Raw genomic sequence first — 18,208 nt, forward strand, 5'->3', positions numbered from 1 at the left:
CAATGGTAGCATGCAAGAAGCATACTTTGCCCTTCGAAGGGACTGCCTCAGGCCATCCTCTCTGTCTTGAGCACTGGCTAAAGATTTTGGGTTTAGAGTGAAGGAGTACCCGTGGTCTGACTAACTAGCATGAAGTTTCTGCTAAGCCCTAACTCAGCTAGGAAGCGGAGTGTGAATGCTCCTCTCTTCAGTTAGGCCTCAGGTTTCAGGCTTGGGGATGGTGTGGTCTGGCTTCTCCAGGGCCAAGCTCCACCCATGGAAGCTGTGTCTGAGACTAATTGGCTTGCCCTCCTTCTTCGAAGCCCGAGAAAAGTCTTGGCTAATTTGCCGGAACGCTCTAGTTAAATGCCAATTAGGATGTTCTGTCCACTGCTCTCTTCCGATATATTAATAACGTAATTAAGCATTTATTGCTTGCACAAATTAAAAATTAACTTAAACAGACAGCCCGAAAAACTGAGGAAATAAACGCTCAGACAACCAATTTGCATCCCATTCGAATATCAACACCCTAAACACAGTTCTGTCCTGGGCTCCTTGGGTTAGCCTTCCAGCGAGAGGCTCAGCCAGCTGCCAACAGCTGTGGGCTTCGTCTTCTCCATGCTGGATTCTGCCTTTCTGTATTGCCCACGTCTTAGGTGTGGAGGAGTTGGTCTTGTTCCCACGTGGACCTGAGATCTTTCAGCTAAGCAGCTCCTCTTGGATTCTGTGGTCCCTGCCCCTCACCCCATCCCCACTCCCAGGAGCCTGACGCTCTATGGTGTGAATCTTGGTGGAAAGAGATGCCACCAGGGGTGGGTAGGAGGGGGGCAGTCCCTGAAGCCCCTGCCCTCCCATCCTCCGGGTCGATTTGTCCTGCATTCCAGCCCAGGAGATGGGAAGCAGATGGTGCTGGCATGGGGTGGGGGGGAGGCGGAGGAGGGAATGAAGGTTCAGAAGAGCTCCCCACAACCAGCCCCCTGGGAAAGAAGGGGTAAGGCTAGGACCAGGGAGAGCTGCTGGGAGATGGGGCTGTGTCCTCAGAATAGAAGAGGAAGAAGGGTTGGAGCCTCCCTCTTCTGTCTCCAGGGATCTAAACCGCAGGTGCTCCACTGCACAGCCACAGGGGACCTGGCAGGGAGAAACAGGACTCTAAGGAAGTGGGCAAGAGAAGAGAGACCTGGGGAGGGGTGGCGATTGACACAAGAGTTCTGGAGCAGGGGCTGCCTGTGACTCTAGCCAGAGCAGGCTTTCTTCAGCTGTGTATTTCTGTCATCCATTTCTTGCCCCGCACCCCCACCACGCCTTGGCCCTGGCCAGCAGATGCCAGCCGGCCATCTCCTGTGCCCTGCGCAGGTCACATCTTCTGGGATGGCTTCAATGTAGCCTGCAAGGATTCAACAATCCCCACAAGGTGGCCAGTGTGGCCCCTGAATGAGTCCCTATCATAGCATCAGACACTCTGGTTATCTGTGGTGACCCTTTGTCTTCCCCGCTGTCCGGCTGTGTGTCCTCTTGCTCACACCCCACTGCAGTGACATGAGGCACTTGGGATTGTTTTAAACACTTTATTTATAAAAAAGTACATTTTTTTTCCTCAGTACATTTTCAACCCATCTTTTTTTTTAATACAAGTAAAAGGGGGTGGGGAGACCCCCTCCCCCCTCCAGGTCAAGACCAGGAGAATCTGCTGGGCTGTCCCCAGGACCAAAGAGGAAAACAGTGACATTAGAAACTGAAGCAAAAGGAAGCTTAGTCACACTCAGGCGAGGGTGGCAGCTTCTCCTGGATTTTGTTCCCATTTGTTAAAAAAAAAAAAAAAAAGAAAGTCACCCCCTCACCCCCAGCCCATTCCTCATAGCCAGGGTCAGACAGCAGCGTCAGTGAGGCCGAATCCTCACTTCTGGGTATCTCCAGCCAGGTCAGCATGAGTCACCAGCCCTCACCAGGAGAGGGTTTCAGTTGGCAGTTAGGCTTGGGGAAGTCTCTACCTGGACCCCTCCAGAGGCCTGGGAGCACCCCCCTCCTCCCAGGAAAGGGAATGTAGTGTCTGCTGGGCTGAGGAGGGGTGGCCTCACCCTCCTGACATGAGTCCTGATTCTCCCACCTCGAGGATGGCAAGAGGGTTATTGCACCAGTGACTGGGGCACGCTGGGGTGGCTGGCAGAGGGTGTGCCTTCCCAGGGCTTGGAGCCCGAGCATTAGTATGGGTTTCTCAATCCTCGTGTGTGTACTTGTGCACACACACACACCTGTGCTTGGTCTGTGGAAGGCGTGATTGTGTGTTGCTGTTTTTCAGGTCCTTCTGGTAAAAGAGACTCAAAGGGTTGTTGCACACCAGAACGATACCAAAATCTGTAGGGAAACAGGGGTCCAGGGACAGTGGAGGGACAGAAGGGGGAGGGCAGCTAGGGATGACAACCAGAGGGGTCTGGGCAGGTAACACACCAAGTTTACTCTCCACAGTCTGGCAGAAGCTTAGTTATGTTGGGGACATGAAGGTGAAGCAGAATGCCCTCTGCTCTGTCATAATGTCAGCTGGCTGTGTCCACTGTCCCACAAACACAGGGCAAACAAAGCCCCCCCCTCCTTGGGCCCAGCTACCAACCCCTGCCTCACATCCTCTCTTAGCCCAGGTGGCAGCTGCCTGGAAGCGCTCGGTGCCACTGCTGGGGATCCTAGATCCTGCTGCATGGACCCTGTAAATTGTGCTTTGCTTGGGGGAAAAGCGTGCAGGTCTGTAAAGGGAGCTCAGGTGCTTTGTCCGGACCCAGGGCCTCCTCAGTCCATCACAAAACAAGGGATAGGGGATGACCATGAAAGGTGAGAGAGATGAGGGAGGGTGAGTCTTTCCGACTTATGGCCCCATAGGGACAGAAATGCCCCTATGGGGCAGTCAGGGTTCTGCCACCTGCCTTGGAGGGAAAGGGACCAAGGAGAGGGACAGAGTAGCATGAGGAACAGGACAAGCTGTGACATGGGAAGGACACTAATACTTCTGGGAGAAGCAACCCAGCTCCTCCATCTTCCTCCGCCCTGTGGCTCGAAAGGTCCCAGAATTTTTCTTCCCCCAAATTTACCCCATCCAGTGTCCCCAATGCCAAGAGGGGAGAGCCACCACAGGGCTGGCATGGCTTCAGACTTCTGCTACGTGGCTACTGGGCGGCCTGGGCTGGGACTAGGGCAGTGAGGGCCTGGCAGAAGGCCCTCAGCTGGTGCTGAGGGGTGCCAGAGATGGCACTTGGACTGGGAATTCAACAACAGCACCAGGGAGAAGCGAGGTGAGGGTTGGGGCTCCCTTAAGAAGCCTATGGCAGGGTGGGTCAGTGCCTGTGGGGCACAGAATGGTCTGTCTCCCTTTCCCCAATGTTTGTTATCCCTCAGCGAGTGTCACCTTGGGCTGAGTTAGCTGAGATTCTGACAAGCAGGCCCTAGGCATGCCCATTTAGAATGAGGGTAATCTAGGGGCACAGATGGAGAAACTGAGGCACTTTGAGCTTGGGAACAGAGAGCTGGGAGGGACCTTTCTGCCTGCACTCAAGGGAAGCCAGAATCCCATTCAATGAAGGAGTCTGCATGCAAAGGAAGGCCCTTCCAACACTCCCCTCTTGTCAGCATGGCACCAGGAGAAACTGAGCAGGGATCAGACTGTGGGTAAGCAGCAAGTTCCCGGGTGTCCCTGCACTTTCTTTGAGACCCGTGACATCTAGGCCAGCCTTCCCGTATGAGAGACATCGGTAGTCCCCTTCAGTCTATCAGATTGTTTGCAGAACTTCCATAAAGCAGCCTTCTCTGCATCAATACTTCTGTGCCTCGAATTCCTTCCTGGGATCCCAGCCCTGACTTTCCAGAAGAGTCAAGTGTTGCTGGCACTTGACAGATAAAAGGAGAAATCTGAGAAACGTGTGTACATTGTCAGGAAAGGTTGGAGCTACACTGAAATCTTAGAGTGGCTGGTGGGGATGAGGGGAGGTGTTCATCCTAGCTAACTCTGGATGCTTCTGTGGGGCTGATCCCTTCCTGAGCTGGGAATGGATAAGAGGTGGAGCAGAGGGTTGAGCCTCCAGCAGTGTTCAGCCTGGGCAGGGCGTGAGAAAGTGGCATAGGCCCAGGGATGTGTGTGCGTGGATATGTGTGCATGTGTTGGCAGAGGCATATAGAACTGTGGGTAGAGACCGCCTGAGGTCACCCACTGTGTAGAGAACGGACTGTGGGTAACAGAGAGGGGTATATGAGAGCTAGGCCAACTCCATTTTGGGGGGTCAGAAAGAAAAAAAAAAAAAAGAAAACAAAACTACCCTCACCAGGAAAGCACACTGCCCAGGACCCCACAGGACCTCAGCCGCCACTATTTCACACACAAGACTTCCCTGGGTACCATGGAGAACTTCTCTAAAACCTCTTAGGTACACTGGCTGCACCAGCTTAGTGGGGGACATTGGGTTACTTCTCTCTGGGAAGAGGAGCAGCATGTGGGGTGGGGGTGAGGGTGCTCTTGAAGCTCCCCTTTACCCTCCATTCCCAACGAAGAGAACACAAACAAATTCCAGTGTTGGGGGGGGTGGGAGAGGACTGGCTCCCCAAACCCTGGAGGGACGCCCAAGTACACAAGACAAGAACAGGGCTCCCTACACATAGGGCAGTGGAAGGGGTCCTTAAAGGAAACATACAGCAACAACAAAGCCACGGTCGAACACAACACCATGGGGAAGGGTGGGTGAGGGAGGAAATAGAGAAAAAAAAAAAAAAAAAAAAAAACGCCAAGTGAGGTCTGCCCTGAGCTCCCCTGGCTCCCCAGTAGTTTGGGGCTGGTTTAGGGCAGCTGGTCAAGTCTCTGTGGAGCTCCTGGGGCAGTGGGCTGTGGGGGTGGGCAGGGGGCGTGCGGGTAGGGGCCAGGGAGAAGTGGGCACAGACAGAGGCTCCAGAAGGCGGGGCTACACATACCACTCTTTCTTGGAAATGAAAGACCCGTCGTTCTGAGAAACCATGTTCTCAGCCAAGTCTAGCTGTTCAGGGTCGTACTGGTAGCCCAGAGTCCGGTCTCCATAGCCGTCCTGACGGGCCTCAGCCTCATCCACAGTGAAGTAGGGCCGTTTGGCGTCCTCGTCATATTTGGGGTGGGGGCCGCCCACCTTTCGTTCGCCACCTCCACCGCCCTCCTCCTCTTCTTCCTCCTCATAGCTGCTCCCGCCCAATGGGCCGGCCTTCTTTTCATCATCCGAGTCATCCGGGTACTGCAGGTTCTGTGCCATCGGCGGGTGATGCTGGGGGATTCCTGCCTTGCTGTAGCCGTTGCCGTACACGTGCTTCTTGGTGCTGTAGTCACCCTTGAAGGTGTGCCGGCGCCTGCGCAGGGCCACTATGATCCCTCCAACCACAATCAGCACGAGCAGGACACTCCCTGCCACGCCCCCAATGATGGCTGTGGGCATCTGCCCGGCGCGCCGCCCATGTTCAGGAGTCGGGGTGTAGGGGAATTCTGGGTGAGGAAAAGAGATGGAGGGATAGTGTCAGAGTCTGCTCTTCAGAAGTCAGCAGGGGTGTAGGGAGGCAGGGGAGGGAAAAGCCCAGGACAGGATGTCCACACCCCCAAGTTTGAGCAGTTCTGATTCCAGAGGCCCCTTAGCACTCCACCTTCCTGAAGTCAGCTATAGCACTGAGAGCAAAGCAGGCAAGAGGATGAGAGGCAGCTAATATACCCAGAGCACCCAGCCTTCCATCTTGACCCTCCCTGGAGGTGGCATCAGTTCTGTCCTATCCCATCATGGTGCAGAGGCACATCTGCATGTACCCAACTGTGTGTCCCTCACTGTCACCAACCCCTTCCCCCAAGGGTGGTCTGCTGTGCAATTCTATTGAATGCAGGAGATAGCTAGGGAGGTTAACTTACCCAAAGGCCACTTCACCAACTAGAAATCATATTGCCTCCCCCCCTCCCCCACCTTGTATATAAACCCTATGCACATGTCAACAGTGTCCCTTTGCCTGACATGCAGAAGTGACTGTCCCAACACCAGGAGCCGAGTAGGTATTCCAGACTGATTTCTTTTGCCTTCAGGACAAATAGAAAATAGGTTCCCAAGTTTTGGCTCAGTAGACACCCTGTGTGTGTCAACTGCCTGCCAGTGTGCTACACATAGGCTCTGTGGCTTTTTGGTTGTAGTCTGGCCCTGCAGGGCAAGGTGGAGACCTGTTGGGACTGCCAGCTTGGGCTACAGGGTGGAAACACCCAAAGGCACAGGCTGTAACCACAGAGCAGGGACATGAAGAATGGGGATACAGAGGACTACACGTGTGTCACAGATCAGGAGCATATATGTGGGAGAGCATGTGCCATGGCCCACAGGCTCTGCAGGGCACAACAATCGTGTGTGGAAGCATATGCAGATAATGAGGACAGTCTGAGCCAGGCATAACGGCTCATACTTGTAATTTCAGGATGTGAGAGACTAAGGCAGGGGGATTGTTAGAACTCCAAGAGCAGTTTGGGCTACAGATCAAGACTGTTTAAAAACAAAAGAAAAAGAAAAAAAATGGAAAAAAGAAAAGTCAGTAATGCAGAATGGAAATTAAAAGGCAATAAAGGCAAAAAAAGACAAAAAGACCACAAGAAGATGAAAGGAGGAGGTGGGTGGCCTTTTTTTCCCCCCTGTTGTCTCTTTCTTTCCATCCTCTTCTAGGCCTGGGAGGTGGCTGAGTGAATGTGAAGCCAGACCAGGCCAGGCCAGAGGCCAAGAGGTCCCAGGGCAGGACACAGGGAGACAGTTCCCAGCACCACCACAGGGTGGCACCGGAGACCATGACTGGCCTCAGTAAGGAGCTGGGGTGCAGACCCAGGGCAAGCCCAGAAGGCTTCTGTCCAGTCCTCTTCCCGGTCTGGTCCAGGAGAGCCAAGGCCAAGGTACTCGGTCTGTCTGGGCACATGTGTCTGCTCCTGGGAGCCTGCTACAGCCAGCTCACTCCCTGATTCAGCATCACTCAGTCCATCGGAATCACACTCCTCCCATGGGCCCCATGTGAGTGTGTGGGGTGCTATTGGCAAGCAGGCAGGAGCAGGGCGGAGGTTCTGGATGGGGGAAGAGGCCTCTGGCTGGAAGGGCTAGTGAAAACACAGGGGCCTCTAAAGGGGATGGGGTGGGGGACACTTGCCTGAGGTCACATGGCTGAGCTGTGGCTGCCCAGAAGCTCCAGAGCCTGGAGCTGGTGGGAGAGAAGTACATGCCCAGAGGATTCGGGTCCCTACTTGTCACCACTGTGTCCTCAGTGCAGATCACAGAGTGCAGGTCCATAAGTGTTCACTGATAGCTGTTTGACTGCCTAGCTTGCAATCCTCTCTGAGAGCTCATCATAGTTTACTGGGTCCCATCTGTTCACTGTCCTTAGAAAGGAACCTTATTTATCTGTATTCTCAGCCTGCCTCCCCAACTCCAGCCCTCAGATACAGTCCTCTACATCTGTCCCTGTGTCTTTCTTTGCTTGGTTGGTTTGAAACAAGGTCTCATTAGCCCAGGTTGGCTCCTAACTTGCGATCTTCCTATCTCAGCCTCCTGACCATTGAGGCTCCGAGCCACCACTCCTGGCCAATCTCCACCTGTCTACTTCCTTATTCAGTTAGCAGATACACCCCAACTATTTTTTTTCTCTAGTCATAGCATTGCTATGGAACCAAATGACATGCCTGGGGTCGCTGCAGCAAGCAGACGTGGAGGAAGCTGACAGTGATGTGCTCAGGGTACAGGAGAATAAGAACACTGAGGCATGCACTTGGCAAAGGTTTCTTTCGAGGCTAGACTTTGTCCAGCCTTGAAGGGTGATGGTGTGTGTTCAGAGAGGCCAAGGTAGTAACGGAGATGTCTAGACAGAAGGGTCAGCCTGCTGCTTCTGAACTGCTATGCTTCTTTCTCCTGCTGAGATGAGGAGCCCTGGGTCCTTGGCTTTTCCTTTTAATGTTCTGCACTGCTGGGCTTTCTCCAGCTGTCCCTCGGAGGCTTTATTTTTGGACCTACGGGCCTTGCTGTCTCTGCTCAGGACAGAGCTCACCTCCATTCTGTGACTTAACTGTGACCCTCCTGGCTTCTCAAGCCACTTCAAGTATCTGGCTCCCACTTAGCTACGGTCTCTGGGATAGTTTTCCAAACTGTACCTCCTGGAACCTTGAGCCATTTCTCAGAGGTCAGCGAAAACAGCTGGACAAACACTTTGAGGAACATTGGCTTAGATGACACACTAGTGCCCTTCACCGTCCCCCATGCCCTGGAATATGACAGATATACACAGGATGGAGAGTTTCCCAGCTTCCAGGAGACTGACCCCATCTTCCTACCCACAGGGCCACCCGGAGGAACTAACAGTTGGGTTATAGAGTCAAGAAACCTCTGGGATCGCCAACTCAAATTCCCACCTGTTCCAACATGGCTGTCTGTCCTTTCTCATTCTCTCCATTTGCCAGGCTTCCCCTGGGTTCTGCCCGCCACCACCATTTGTGCACTCTGACTGAGTTCCTCTCTGGGTTTTGCTGTGGTAGAACACTCTTGACTCTCTCACCTTTACTGCGCCTCTACCATCTTGACTGTCCCACTCAGTCAGCAAATTATTTCCCATTGGAAAGACATGACCACTCTATCTCAAAGGCCAATAGTAAGTTCCCATTGCCTGCTGGGCCTTAGAGCCTGGCCTGTGAAGCTCCTATCATACGCCTTCATCGCTGACTGCTGTGATTTGGGTAACTGTCCCCACCAAAGGCCCCAGCGCTAAAGGGTTGGTTGCCAGTTCATAGCGCTACTAGAAGGTGGTAGAACCTTTAAAGTTGTAGAAAGTCCAGTCACTGGGGGTATATCCTTGGAAGGGCTATGGGGACCCTGTTTCTTGTCTGCTTGCTGGCTTCCACGGGTGAATGAGTCATTCTACGGTCACAGTCTTTCTATGATACACTGTCTCATCACAGGGCCTCAGGCAACAGGTCAATCAGTCATGGATGGCAATTTTTGAAACCGTGAGCTAGAGTGAACTCCACTCTTCTCCTCACCTACCTCCCTGCACCTCCTGACAAGGATCTCATGACATATCCCTGGCTGTCCTGAACAGGGTGGCCTTGAACCCATAGAGATCTGCCTGCCTCTGTCTCCCAAGTGCTGGGACTAAAGGTATGCAAACCTTTCCTCTTTTTAAATTGATTATGACAGGTACCAGAAAGCTGATTAATACATTAGGCTTGCTATCTAAGTGAGTTCTGGTTTGCGGGTGTGTACCCGGCACTAAGGATTTAACAAAGAGCCTGGCACCAGCTAGTACTCTGCCGCCAGGCTATATCCTTAATCATTTTCCACTTCATGTTTTGAGATAGGATCTTGGTAAGTTTCCCAGGTTGTCCCTGAACCTGTGATCCTCTGGCCTCAGCTTCCCAAGTAGCTAGGAATACAGAACAAGCCTTGAGTGAGTCTGTAACCACAAACAAGCCTTTGGTTACATCAAACGCCCTGCTATAATGCCTTCCTCGTGCTTCGCTTCTGTAACTCCTGTTTAACTTTTCCCCTGTAGACTTCCTATGGGTTGATGGCTTGCATCCTTCACTGTATTATCAACAATGTCAGATCCAAGTCTATTCATCACAAATTCATCAATTTTTTTTTTACAAAAAAAAAATCGTAAGCGCACATTACGATTAACCGCGATGGATTCTGGTTCTCCTTCCAGTCGGGAATAAGGGAAGAGCTGGGAGAAGTGGCCTCCCGTCCTTTGGCGGTGGACTCACTGAAGCATGGCCACTGTGCAAAACGCAAGTTCCACTGCGGTTACCTTCCTGCTTTCCCAGCAAAGAACCAATGAAAAATACCATGCTCTTACATTTAACTCGGCTAGATTGGATTTTCTGACCTCACTAATCACAGGATGACAGGGCTTGCTGTATCATCTGTCTGATGAGAATGGTTGGTGTCCCAAAGTACTCTGTAAATTATATTTTGAAATAAATCTAGAATCTAGATGCTTCTCACCATCCCATCCCCACCAGCCTCATCCAAGACACCGCCATCTCTCACCTGGATTATTTATGGCCATCCACACCTAACTGCTTTCTCCCCTTTGCTTCTATAGAGTGTATTTGATACAGCGGCCAGTAAAATCCCATTGAAGTATAAGTCACATCCCATCACTACCCTGCCCAGAGCCCCTAACTGACTCTGTTTTACTCTCAGAGAAAGCCAAAGCCACAGAGCCTAGAATGTTGTCCATGATCCGCACCCTGTGCCAAGCTCCTACGCCATCTTGTCCTGCTTTTCTGCAGGCTGAGGGCTCGTTGTCATGGACCGGAGCTTCATGTCATCATCTACTTCAGGGCTTGGGCTGAACACCACCTCCCCATGGACACTCTCCTCATCCACCATATTTAAAATTGCAACGCACAAGTCCCTCGGCAGCGGCACAGTGGCCTCCTTCCCACTATACCTTTTCCTGTGTCCCCTTCAGGACCCCATAAGCTTCCCAAGGATGGAGTTCGGTCTGCTTTGCTCACCGATTTACCCCAAATGCTTAGATTACACAGCAAAAGAAATCCTTGTTGAATAAAAGGACACATTCTCTCACGCCATGGCTCTGCTAAGGCAGAGCCAGCATTCAGTCCACAGATAAAGTGGACCTGGGACACACTGGGGATCTCATTTATAGGAATCGTGGTAGTAGGACCAGCAGCTTAGAGGCAAATTATACTTAGTTCTTGACCTCTGACCTCCCCTGCCCAGGTCCATTACTTAATGTTTTTCCTAAGCTCTAATGAAGTTTACTGTTTCTGGGGGATCTTTTGGGACTAAAGGGAACCCACGATATTTTAACTACTTTAAGGTCAGGTCTGTGTAGAGCAGAGGGATGGCTAAGATGTCAAAATAAAAGCGCCAAATGAGGGAGGCAGAGGGAAGGGGTAGGGGGGCATTCCCGGCCCCTCCTCTTTACCCCTCCATTTGTCACGGTCAGCCAGCAGCTTCTGTTGTACCAAAAGCAGAACCACAAGCGCCACAGCTGGGTGGAGAAGGAAGAGCCACACTGAGGTCATTTGCTCTTGCTGTAGGGGGCCCCAGCTGGTCCCTCTCACGTCCTTTTACAAAGTGGCCCACTTGCCCCTGCCTGTGAAGGTTGCAGACTTCTCTCTAGGAAACTGGGATGGACAAGACCTCAGAACACTGGAACTTCTCATTCTGGGTCCCCAGTTTCCAGATTAAGATGGGTGGCCCAGTGTTGGGGTCTTTAGATGGACCTGAGGTGAACTAGAATTAGGGTTTATAGTCTGGAACTAGGATCTAGGGTCAAAGGGAATGTCTGGGCTTCCTTCCACAACCAATGCCGGATGTTTTGGTAGGCAGGAAATGACCTGTATCAGATCAAGCCAGGAAGTTGTGAGAACTACATTTCCCAGCATGCACTGAGGCCAACCACAAGGAAAGCCTGGGGTCATACCCTGAGAAGCCCTGCTGTCCTCTTCTTGTAGCTGAAGCAGCTGTGTAGTTCCTACATTGTCTGTCAGGGCTCCTGCAAGCTGGAGGAAGAACTCCCAGAGGTACAGATGCAGCTGCATCCTAAGACTCCCAAACATTCTGCCATTTGCTGGCTCGGAGACAGCCCGTTTGCCCTCAGCATAGCCCCGGGCTTCCATTTGCACACTCAGCATGCAGACAGTGGCTTGCCTGCTCACACTGGCTCACACATGCTTACAGAAGAACACACCCACAGTCATGTCTGGGCAGGCACCACTCACAGAGACACTCCCTGTGAAGGCCTACCAACCTTGGTCCAAAGAACTGGCCTGACTGGCATGCCCGTGGGGTGAGCCCAGACATCACCAGAAGTAAGAGTTGAGACAGACACGGTGAACTTAAGTGGCTTCCTCCCTGCTCTTGGGAGTGGCAAGAGGCCAATCTGCTACCTTCTGCCTAATACCCTTAAGGGCAGAAGCTACTCCTATTTGGTCAAGGCTGTACCTTGGATCCCTCCCCACCTTTATTGTTTGTTCTTGTGGAAGAAGGGCTCTCTCTACTGTGTTGTCGGACTGCTGACCCAGGACTATGAAATTGCTTCCCAGCACAAGGGCCATCCTTGCAATGGGCTTCTTTGAGTGGCCAGATGCTGTTAACCGCATCTACACATCCCACTGGGTTGTTCACTTCAGCTTTCTCCTCCCTGTGGCCACAGCATGGGCCTTTCTCATACTAGGGATCATTCTCTGTGACAGCCTTTAATGAGTGTCCTGGTGCCACCATGCAGCCATCTGACACAGTCAAACCCCCAGTACTGCTATGCTGCTTCACTGAGAGTCTCCCAGAGGCTCTCAGGGCCCTTCATCCGTGCCCACCATCGCTGTTTCATCTCCTCACCTTACATGATCTCCTGCCTACCCCACCCCAGCCGTTCACTACTCCTCTCTCCAGATGTGCCCAGGGCAAAGCCATTACCTGAAGGGATGGTCAGAATGAAATATTAAATTTCCACTTACCCATCTCACTCATGCATTGCCTTCATTTAGACCAGTGGGGCTGGGAGTTCGGGGCCCAGCTGTGGCCCTTGGGTGGCCCCCAGAGATTTCAGAGGGCACATGCTGGTGTGGGGAAGAGGGTGATGAGGTTTTCTGCCATTTAGGGAATGAACAGCACTGGAAAAGCTTCGGACATCTGGCTGAATCCCTCAGAAAGGCCGAAAGCTGCTTCCTGCAGGGCTGACCTACAGCTCCTGGGTCTATCAGGAGTTCAAGGACTGCCTTGCTTTTTTGGCTCGTGGCTGCTGGCCTTAGATTTGCCAACAACAGAGCCCTGGTATGGCCCTCTTCCAACTGGAGCTCTGGGTGGTTCTAGACCACCTAGCCTTGAGCACACTTCAGGAATTATATGCAGAAGAGCATACACCACCACCTAGACCTGACTACAGGTCCCACAGCCGGTACTGAGTACCCATGGCAGCTTTTTTCTCATGGCTACTTTCCTCTTTCTTTTCTTCCTTTCTGCTCCAGGACCTGAGCCCCAGGGAGCAGCCCTTCCTCGTGCCCACTGCCTTTGTTCCTGGGCTTCTCCTGATATCTGTGGCTCTGAGGCTGGGCATACTTGCCCTAGCAGGGTCTCTGCTCAGTCTTCTCATACTGAGAAGTCACATCAATGCAAAGATGCTTTTGGGCTCCTTACGTCCTCCAAATTTCCAATCAGCTATTCTCCCAGAGTGCCTGGGTGGCAGAGTGGGATGCCGTGGTGACTGGTGGTCCTGTTGGAAGGAGTACTCCACTCCCTTATATCCATATAGAGAGGTGGATGATAGAGAATGGGATATCAATCTGAGTATCGCATTACACATTACAGATTGGGAAGCTCAGGCCTCAGAGAGGCAAAGAACTCATTTAAGACCACATAGCCAAGAAGAGTCCGTATAGGAACACATTCCTGGCCCTCAGGTGACATACTGGTCACACACACTATGATGACGTCTCAGAGGGGCTGGCTGAGCTCTTCCTCATCCAATCCTACAACCCCGGGGTCCAGAGCTCAGGCCCCTGTGAGGCTCCAAACTGCCAGAGGAAGAAGTCTGTGGCAGCCCTCTTCTGCATGTCTGCCACTCTATAGGAACTCCCAAATCCTATCCTGGCTGTCACCTTGGCTGTCACCAGGCTCCAGTCCTGGCACCTCTGCTCCTAAAAACAGTCTCAGAGTCAGGGGCAGAGAGCTGAAGAAAATAGTGAGTGACCACACCCTCTTGTTCCTAGGTGACAAGACAGCTCCAAGGACAGGTCAGTGCAGTCCCTGGAGAGCTTCAGCTGCTTTGTGCAGATGTGTTTGGAGTGTACCCACAGTTGAGGTTTCACTCTTGAGAAAGAGGCTCAGAGCCAGCCGGATTCTCCAGGCTCCTCCAGACCTGTGTCTAGCTACAGCTCCGACCATTACCTAGCTTCCTGAAGCCCAAGGTCACTTGCGCGTATTACATCCTGTCTCCTTGGGTGGCAGCGGGGATGTCCTTCCTGTTTTCAGAGGTTCTTTGTGACACTCAACCTACAAAGGAGCTTAGGTTTGATACTACAGACACTCCCCCTTGTGACGTTTGGTGGCAATTTACTCCTTGATGCATTTCTTTTGATGCTCCCACTAATGATAATGATAACGCTGGAGGTCGGGACAATAATCACAGAGCCCTGGTCGCTTACTGACAGACTGAGCCTTGCTAGGTTATGTGACCTACATTCTGTGTCACTGGACAGCAGCCCTTCCGTCAAGGCAGGTCACACTGCCATCCATTATATAGATGAGGCCCGCTCAGGTCATGTCCCAGGTGATGTCTCCCTGCAGAACATCAAAGCGCTCATCTCCCTGAACTGACACACCCCTCATGTAATGACAGAAAGATCTGGGAAAAGAGCAATTCAGTCTCCAGACATACGTATCCAATGCCTTCAGGGAGCATGCTCACATCCAGCCTCCACAACACTGCCTGTGTTCTGCTTGAGGTGAGCCTCACCCTGCAGCCCTACAGGTTTTCTCGCCTCCAGCTGCAGAACTTGGAGGTCATAGGCTCCATCTGCAACCCTGACCCACCAAGCCATGATTTCCTGGTGCAAGCGTTCAGCCCCTAAACGTGATTGCTGAAAGCACCATTTCCTGCCCTTTCTTGCTGAGGGTCACTCTGACTGTACCCCTTTAGTCCCTCATAAAGCAAAGAGAACAATGCAAAGGAAGAATCATGGCCTGAACCCCAGAGAAGCAAGGGAGAAAAAGACGCAAACTTCCCATCTCCCATCGCGATGCAATGAGCAGAGCGGGTGCAGCCGTGGAGGAACCTGAGGATGGGGAACAGTGGGGAGGCTGAGGATTCCTACCTGTGATATTGACTTCCACCTGGCCTGAGCGGGTTGCCAATAGGGTTGGTGGCCTCACAGATGTAGGTTCCTGCCAGGCTGTAGTTGATAGGTCCCCGGAAGAAGAGGGTTCTGTTCTGAGCCTCAACACCCTTGGGGAGAGAGCCATTCAACCTGTAGATATTGGGAGACACAGTGAAGACTCTTCAGACCCAAAAAGTTCCTAGGGCATCCACGTGGTTCAAATGCTATCATCTGTCAGCTCTTATGCTGAGTGTGTATATTAGGGTCTGTTTAGGGTAGAAGAAAAGGATAGTATAGCAACAATAACCCCTTACATCTTACAGTTTTCTATTAGTCAGTCATTTTGGGGGTTTTTGTTGTTGTTGTTTCGAGACAGGGCTTTATTACGAAGCCCAGGTTGTTTCTGAGTTTGCAGCAACTCCGACTGGGCTCCTGTGGTGCTGAGTTTACAGGACTTGGGTCACCAAGCCTGGCGGTTCACGGTTGATCATCAAACTGCTGAACTGTATTCAAGGCAGGTGGGTACCACTCCCACATAACAGATCCAAGGCCAAGGACACACAGCTAAGAAGCGGCAGAGCCAGAGCCAGCTGGGTCTGCAGGCTGCAGGAGAGTTCTACTGCTCCTGGGTCCTCTTGTTGGTCCTTTGTCTCCTCAGTAGTGGGTTGACAACAGAGATACCTGGGTCCTGATCCTAGCTAGCTCTCCTCTAGTGGGGCCACTGGGCCCAGGTACATTTGGAGAAGTTAGTCAGATGGACAAGCAGGCATGGCTGAACCTTTTTCTTCTCATTGATAATCTAGCCATTGCTGTGTATGTCTTAAGGCATTTCCATGTGGGGGCCACCCTGAGAGTTTGTCACGTATAGAAGACCTTCTTCATTCCTGTTCACTGTTCTTCAGCTAAGCCAGCAGCCACTCCAGCTACAGGGCTGACTGGGAAGCAGGTTTGCCCTCCTCATCTTCAGAAGCGGTTTTGTGCCAAGAAATGGAGGGTAGCATCAGGCCCTAGAAAAACCTCTAGACTCACCCTGAGCTTGAGTTGCCTTATGGTCTCCCATGTCAACTTTCTTAGCTTCCACCACACCCTGTCTGAGTCCCACCTAGCTTGCTGCGGAAAAGAACGTTCGCTCGAGATATTCAAGTTGGCCCGAGGGGCTGTTTGTTTTCTCTCTGAAGGTCAAGAACCAGACTCTAAAGCCAAGCACAGGGACAGTGGGACATGGGGGTCCACTGCTGCCTCCACTCAGAGAACCTGGGGCTGCCAAAGGACTAGGAACAAAGAGAGACTGGGGTGTTCCAGAACACCGGCTTCCCAGGGGACACCTTGATAAAAATAAGTAGTGGGGACTGGGATTGGATGACTCAGGCTGAATCACCAAACGAAAATGACAAAACTCTTATTAGTGAGAGAAGGGAAGCGGGTTATGAGAGAAGCTGGCAGGATTATTAGTGTACATAGTATGTGTTCACATGTGTGTGTGTGGGAACTCTTAAACCAACCCCTACGGGAAAATCCCCTATGAAGCTTAGATTCTAATGCTCCCTACTCCCCAGGTGGGTGGGTGGGCCTCTGTGGGGTATTTTCAGGGAACAGGCCAGTCTCCAGCACTTACGTGGTCCAGTGGTACTCAGTGGCTGGCGGGTTAGCATCTGCTTTGCATGTAAGCTTCACATCTGTCCGCTGCAGGTACCAGTTGCCATCAAAGCCCTCGATGGTCACCTCAGGTTCATCTGTGAGGCAAGGGAGGATGTTGGAAGAGGGTGAGGTCAGGGGAACACCCAGGAGAGGGACAGAAGGAAACGTTAAGGAAGGAGGATGGTGAGGATACGGGAGCAGCTTGGAGAACAAGTGGGTACCACAGGACCTCAGCAGAAGGGAGAAAGGTTAGGACACGGAGAAGTGACAGAGGGAGAAGACAGGAAGATTGCAACATCTTGGAGGAGAAAGTAGTGGAGAGAGATTAGGGGACAGAAGAGGAAGGCAGGTGGCAATGGGTGGGAAGGGCCCCTGGCCCTGGCTCACACTGCACGTTGAGTGTAAGGCTCTCCCTGAAGCGGTCAAGGTGATAGTTGACGATGCAGGCCAGGGACTGCCGGTGGGCCTCCCTGCTGGGCACCAAGCGGTAACGGCTGATGACTGTCACTGTGCCATTGGGGTTCCGAATTTCCTGATACTCTGCCTCGCCCTTTAGCCGTGTGTTCCCAGGACACCACACTGGGAGGTTTTCCATTGGCTGAGGTGCAGGTGGCCACCAGGACTTTGTCATCCTGTCCTTTCCTGGCTCGAAGCACCGCCTGGGTGCCCTCAATCCAGTTGGTGGGTTTGGCTGTGGGAACAACACAATGGTATTAGTTGGAATTGCCTGGGCATCTGCTGGCCACCTCTGCCATTCTACTGCTCTTTGCTAAAGCCCTTCCCAGAATTTCTCTCAGGAAGTTCCTTATGCCAGCAAACCCTCCCTGCTGCACAAACAATCCTCGTTGAGGCTTCTGAGAGTCTTGATGTGTTCAACTTCCTTTCTTACCATGGTGTCAAAGCACCTGCCTGCTTCCTAGTCTCCAACACATGTCCCTCGGTGGGAGCCCCAACATAAATACAGTGCCTGTCCCTGTCCAAAGCTAAGTCCCTCCCCCCCCACCCCCCTCAGTCCTTGGGGAATTGTGGATAGTCTTATTAGTCAAGTGAGAGGTTCTATGCCTGAACTTATGGGACCGTGCCAAGCCAACAGGGGTATCTGTGGACACTGAGACACACGTTAAGGATGGCCAAGCCATCTAGATTGGAAAGAAAAAGAGACCCAGGACAGCTTACCCATCACAGTGAGATTGAGCTGGCTCTCACGATTGCCGGTAGGGAATGTAGCAAAATTCACAGATGTACATGCCCTCGTCCTCCAGCTCCAGGCGGGAGAGGCGGATGGTGCCGTCGATGAAGGAGGGCCGCAGGAACTCCACTCGTTTCTCGTAGGGAGGCAGCACGGAAACCCCCATAGTTGGGTTGTAGATGGCCATGTTCTGCTTGGAGCCATTGGAGGCCTTCTGCCACGTGACCTGGGTGATCTTCACACTGGGCAGTGGGTTGGCAAAGCTACAGTGCAGTACCACATCTGTGCCGATGAAGCCATACATGGAATCGTTCACCTGCACCACCTGCGTGTGAGCGCCTGGCAGAGGGGGATGATGGGAAGTGGTCAGTACCGGGTATTACTCCCCAGCCCTCATTCTCTGGCCTCTGCCCTTGACACTTACAGCAGTCATTACGTTTATAATTCTTCTTATGGAAATAATCACTGGGTCTGGTGCTTGTGGCTCGAACCCCCACACTTGGAAGGCTAAGCAGGACGGCTATGGGGCTTTGGGAGCCAGCCTGGGTTACATAGTAAGTTCTAGA

General features: G+C 52.3%; 1 protein-coding gene across 1 annotated transcript; it reads right to left on the reverse strand.

Moving 5' to 3' along the window:
• Nucleotides 1-1,533: 1,533 nt before the first annotated feature.
• LOC117702512 (nectin-1-like) lies at nucleotides 1,534-17,985 on the reverse strand (the record flags this gene model as incomplete). The annotated part of the gene is given in 8 exon segments (XM_034493621.2): nucleotides 1,534-5,458; nucleotides 14,813-14,846; nucleotides 14,848-14,965; nucleotides 16,431-16,548; nucleotides 16,841-17,015; nucleotides 17,017-17,144; nucleotides 17,630-17,684; nucleotides 17,686-17,985. Coding segments are annotated over 8 exon segments (1,473 nt in total), but the record flags the coding sequence as incomplete, so codon positions are not given.
• Between the last annotated feature and the right edge of the window lie 223 nt (nucleotides 17,986-18,208).

Source organism: Arvicanthis niloticus, unplaced genomic scaffold, assembly GCF_011762505.2.
Source record: "Arvicanthis niloticus isolate mArvNil1 unplaced genomic scaffold, mArvNil1.pat.X pat_scaffold_889_arrow_ctg1, whole genome shotgun sequence".
NCBI lineage: Eukaryota > Metazoa > Chordata > Mammalia > Rodentia > Muridae > Arvicanthis > Arvicanthis niloticus.